This window comes from Octopus bimaculoides, chromosome 1 (genome assembly GCF_046866305.1).
Source record: "Octopus bimaculoides isolate indiv1 chromosome 1, ASM4686630v1, whole genome shotgun sequence".
NCBI lineage: Eukaryota > Metazoa > Mollusca > Cephalopoda > Octopoda > Octopodidae > Octopus > Octopus bimaculoides.
The window spans coordinates 1038268-1043267 of NC_142928.1; the positions used below are offsets into that span (position 1 = coordinate 1038268).

Consider the following 5000-nt stretch of genomic DNA (forward strand, 5'->3'; position numbering starts at 1 on the left):
GTTATATCCGAAATGAGGACTAACGATTTATTCTGAAGAAACTATAAACAAAATCAAACTGGAAACACGAAATCTTGTATTTTTCTGGTAGTTTTGAATGATCAGTTGTTTTTAGCCCATCTTCAGCTTTGCCATGGTCTCTCTGCCCCAACATGTATCAGTTAACAAGATAGCCTACCATCGTCTTTAACTTTGGTTTGTCTTTAACTTTTGGAATGAGTTCTCCTGCCATTCGTAACTTCACTTTTTTCCACTGACCTTTCACAAATGATAGACTGCATTACTTATTTGCTCGAAACCACATTCTTGACCAATTACTTACTCCGTCGAGTCTACTAACCAGAACTATTTGCATATCCTTTTAGTCTCTTGTTAGTATTGTTACGTCAGCCATGAATATCTTTCCGTTGAGCAATTTCTTCTGGGCATTCTGTTAATCTAAGTAGCATAACCAGAAAGAGCACAAATCAACTGATATTGTGCAACCTACAGCCATTCCAGATCCAGAACCTGGCAGGCTTTTGTGAAATTTTCTCTCATGAAACACATTTTGAAATTGTTATAGCAACTCCTCATCGGATTCTGAATCTCGTCCCATATATGAAAGAAATCCCTTGCTTCCATCAACAACGTGTGTGGTACAGAACCATAAGCATTGGCCAGATCAAGCCACAATACATTCAAATCCCTTGATCAATTCAAGTGAAAATATGAACCTATTTGGTAAAAAGGATCTTAGTGTACATGTAAATGTTGTCAGTATTTTAAATCATGTTATTTTTATATTGGTGGAGGCGCAATGGCCCAGTGGTTAGGGCAGCGGACTCGCGGTCATAGGATCACGGTTTCGATTCCCAGACCGGGCGTTGTGAGTGTTTATTGGGCGAAAACACCTAAAGCTCCACAAGGCTCCGGCAGGGGATGGCGGCGAACCCTGCTGTACTCTTTCACAACAACTTTCTCTCACTCTTTCTTCCTGTTTCTGTTGTGCCTGTAATTCAAAGGGTCAGCCTTGTCACTGTGTCATGCTGAATCTCCCCGAGAACTACATTAAGGGTACACGTATGGAGTAATGTGGACTAACATAATTAGGTACAGTTATTTTCTACTCACCAGTTGGTTCTCTCGACATCTGGACTTTCCTCTTTGACAACTTTGGACCCTCTGAAATAAACAATTTCATGTTTTAAGCATTGTAGAATAAAATTCTTTATCATTATTAATAATCAATATTTTATTATTGTTAGACAATCCTATCATCATTGGTCAAATGGTGACCAACATACTTTTGGGGAGCATCTGTATACTTTCTACAGTATTACCATGTAATGATTCAAAATTTAGGTCCACAACAGAATAGACTAAACTTACCAAACCTTCTCTGTCTCTTGAGGCTTCCAACAATTCTAACAATTCTGAAATTATTTATGCCAGATCTACAACAAAACATTGTCATTTCACCTCTAGACTTCTCTAATCAACATTGTCTCATCTTTTGCTTAATTCCAATGTATATATATATATCATCATCATCATCATCATCATCGTTTAACGTCCGCTTTCCATGCTAGCATGGGTTGGACGATTTGACTGAGGACTGGTGCAACTGGATGGCTACACCAGGCTCCAATCTAATTTGGCAGAGTTTCTGCAGCTGGATGCCCTTCCTAACGCCAACCACTCAGAGAGTGTAGTGGGTGCTTTTACGTGTCACCCGCATGAAAACGGCCATGCTCGAAATGGTGTCTTTTATGTGCCACCCGCACAAGAGCCAGTCCAGGGGCACTGGCAACGATCTCACTTGGCTTGCCGGGTCTTCTCACACACAGCACATTTCCAAAGGTCTCGGTCAGTAGTCATCGCCTCAGTGAGGCCCAATGTTCGAAGGTCTTGCCTCACCACCTCAGCCCAGGTCTTCCTGGGCCTACCTCTTCCACGGGTTCCCTCAACTGTTAGGGAGTGGCACTTTTTCACGCAGCTATCCTCATTCATTCTCACCACATGTCCAAACCAGCGCAATCGTCTCTCTTGCACACCACTACCGATGCTTCTTATGTTCAGCTTTTCTCTCAGAATACTTACACTCTGACGGGTATGCACATTTACATTACACATCCAGCGGAGCATACTGGCTTCATTCCTTGCGAGCTTACGCATGTCCTCAGCAGTCACAGACCATGTTTCACTGCCATGTAGCTTGGCTGTTCGTACACATGCGTCATACAGTCTGCCTTTTACCCTGAGTGAGAGTCCCTTTGTCGCCAGCAGAGGTAAGAGCTCTCTAAACTTGGCCCAGGCTATTCTTATTCTAGCAGTTACACTTTCAGCGCACCCCGCTCCACTACTAACTTGGTCACCCAGATAGCGGAAGCTATCAACTACCTCTAGTTTTTCTCCCTGGAATGAGATAGAAGTTGTTTCCTGTTTTTTTACAGTGCTTATTGCACCTGAACATCTGCCACATACAAAAACTAACTTTGTAGTTAATCTGCCTTTGATATTGCTGCACCTCTTATGTGTCCATAGCTTGCACCGGGTACATCTTATAGAGTTACTACCTACTCCTTTACTGCATACTGAACAGGGCCATCTACCTGAAGGGGTTTGTGTTTTATCTACCTTCCTACTTATTAGGATTTTGGTTTTTGCTAGGTTGACTCTAAGGCCCTTCGATTCTAGTCCTTGCTTCCACACCTTAAACTTCTCCTCTAGTTCTGATAGTGACTGCGCAATTAGTGCAAGGTCATCAGCATAGAGGAGCTCCCAGGGGCAACCTGTCTTGAATTCCTCTGTGATTGCCTGGAGGACTATGATAAATAGGAGAGGGCTGAGGACGGAACCTTGGTGGACCCCTACCTCTACCCGGAATTCATTACTGTACTCATTTCCAACCTTCACCTTACTAACAGCATCTCTGTACATGGCTCGCACAGCTCTCACTAACCATTCTTCTATCCCAAGTTTCCTCATTGACCACCAGATAAGGGATCGAGGGACCCTGTCAAAGGCTTTCTCCATGTCAACGAAACGAAGGCCAGGTACAGAGGTTTATCCTTGGCTAGATATTTCTCTTGCAGCTGTCTCACTAGAAATATGGCATCAGTGGTGCTTTTACCTGGCACGAACCCAAACTGCATCTCATCTAAATTGATTCGCTCCCTAATTAGTTGGGCTATGACCCTCTCTGTAACTTTCATAACCTGATCTAACAGCTTGATGCCTCTGTAATTATTTGTATCTAAAGCGTCACCTTTACCTTTGTAGCAGTTTACTATGATGCTGCTACACCAGTCATTGGGTATGACTCCTTCGTGTATCACCTGGTTCGTAATACGGGTGACTAGGCTATAGCCAACACTGCCAGATATTTTGAGCATCTCTGCAGTGATTCCTGATGGGCCGTGGGCTTTCCCTGTCTTCATACTCTTAATTGCTTTATCTACCCTGGTACTGTCAACTCGGATAGCTGGTCCCTCTGTTGGGTCGACATACGGCAGGCTCTCTTTCTCCCATTCATTCTCTTTATTAAGCAAATATATATATATATATATATATATATATATATATATATACATATATATACACCTGCTCTCATTGTTATTGGTTACTGCTAGTAATCTTTAATTCAATTACCCACCTCACAGTTCTCCAGAATGCAATCAGATGTGGAGAAATATCTGAAGATATTTCAATGTCATTCATCCTTCTTAATAAAGCAGGTCGAACAGAAAGTGAGATTAGGTCGAACAGGAGGTGATGTCTGGTGTCCTAAATTAATACAGTACATTCACAGAAAACCTCATTAACAACATAAAACTTGTCATCCACACATTATGGTTGTGAAAATATTTGAAACGGTTCAGAAGAACTGATTCTCAAGAATACTAATCTATACATCAATCAAAATTTCCCCACCCTTTTGACGTCTCCTCTTTAATGTTGGTCCCTAAACCCTCAGTTGAGATTTTTTTTTTTTAACGTAAGCGAGTTTCATTAATTTACAATACTGAGTTCAATCCAGCCATGGACACAGTCAACAATGGGAGCCTGTTTTCTATAGAGACTGGCACTATATATTGACCAGGGTCGAAAGAACTACAATCAAAGAGACTACAGCATGTCCCACACAATGCAAACTCTCGTGTTTAAAAAGGTTGCATTTGATAATGTGGTTCTCTTCAACCAAGATAAAGCATTATGGCACATCTGGAACCGTTTCTTCTTAACTCTGCCAGATTAAGGCAGATATCTGCCCAAACAAACAACAAAAACCTAACAGTAAACTTACTAAAAGTGTAAACAAACAAAAACATTGTCATTAATTCACTTGTTTACTCTTAAACGACAATATTTTCGAGTCCCCTTTCACAAACGACAATATTAACTCTACTCTGTCTCTTCATTTATACATTTTACGAAATTTCATTGATATCTTTACTTTATAGCTAAACTTTTAATTGGAAATTAGGAATGGAACCTGTTCTCAGTCATTCAAACAAACAAAAGTTTAGCTTAAAGCAAAATTTATAGAAATTAACTGGGTATTTTATACTCACCAAGTTCCTGCCATTTACCCGCCAACTTTCCGGACACCCGATGAAGATGTTTCTCCTCTACCATTACAGAATCTGAAATATTTCCAAATTTTACACTTCATAGCACAATTTCCCTATCTCTGTTAATGGTTTATATTTTATTATTGTAAGATATTCCTATCATCAATGGACAACTGCTGACCATTATAGGTTTGGTCAACAATTTTATACTTTCTACAGTGGTCCTATATAATGGCTCAATATTTAGGTCCATAACAAAATAAACTGACCTTCCTAAGCCTCCTTTTTCTATTAAGACATCCCACTCAATCTAACAATGTTGCAATCATCTCATTTAATTATCACATGTTAACACCTCTTATCTTTTCTCTCTCTTATATCTGTGCTAAACCTATGACATGGCATGGTGCCCTCACCACTAGACTTCACTAACCAACATTCCAC

At 40.5% G+C, this 5000-nt stretch overlaps 1 protein-coding gene across 6 annotated transcripts in view; it reads right to left on the minus strand.

Moving 5' to 3' along the window:
* The window catches only part of LOC106882796 (uncharacterized), a 27926-nt gene that overhangs the window by 7400 nt on the left and 15526 nt on the right, over positions 1 to 5000 (minus strand). For 5 of the 6 annotated variants that reach the window (XM_089347467.1, XM_089347448.1, XM_089347458.1 and 2 more), the window contains 2 exons: positions 4557 to 4628; positions 1114 to 1164 (listed from right to left, as the gene is read on the minus strand). In XM_089347467.1, coding sequence (XP_089203593.1) covers positions 1114 to 1164; positions 4557 to 4628 — 123 coding nt within the window. Of the gene's footprint in view, positions 1 to 1113; positions 1165 to 1371; positions 1543 to 4556; positions 4629 to 5000 lie in introns of those variants that run through there. The other variant, XM_089347483.1, reaches the window with a different exon arrangement.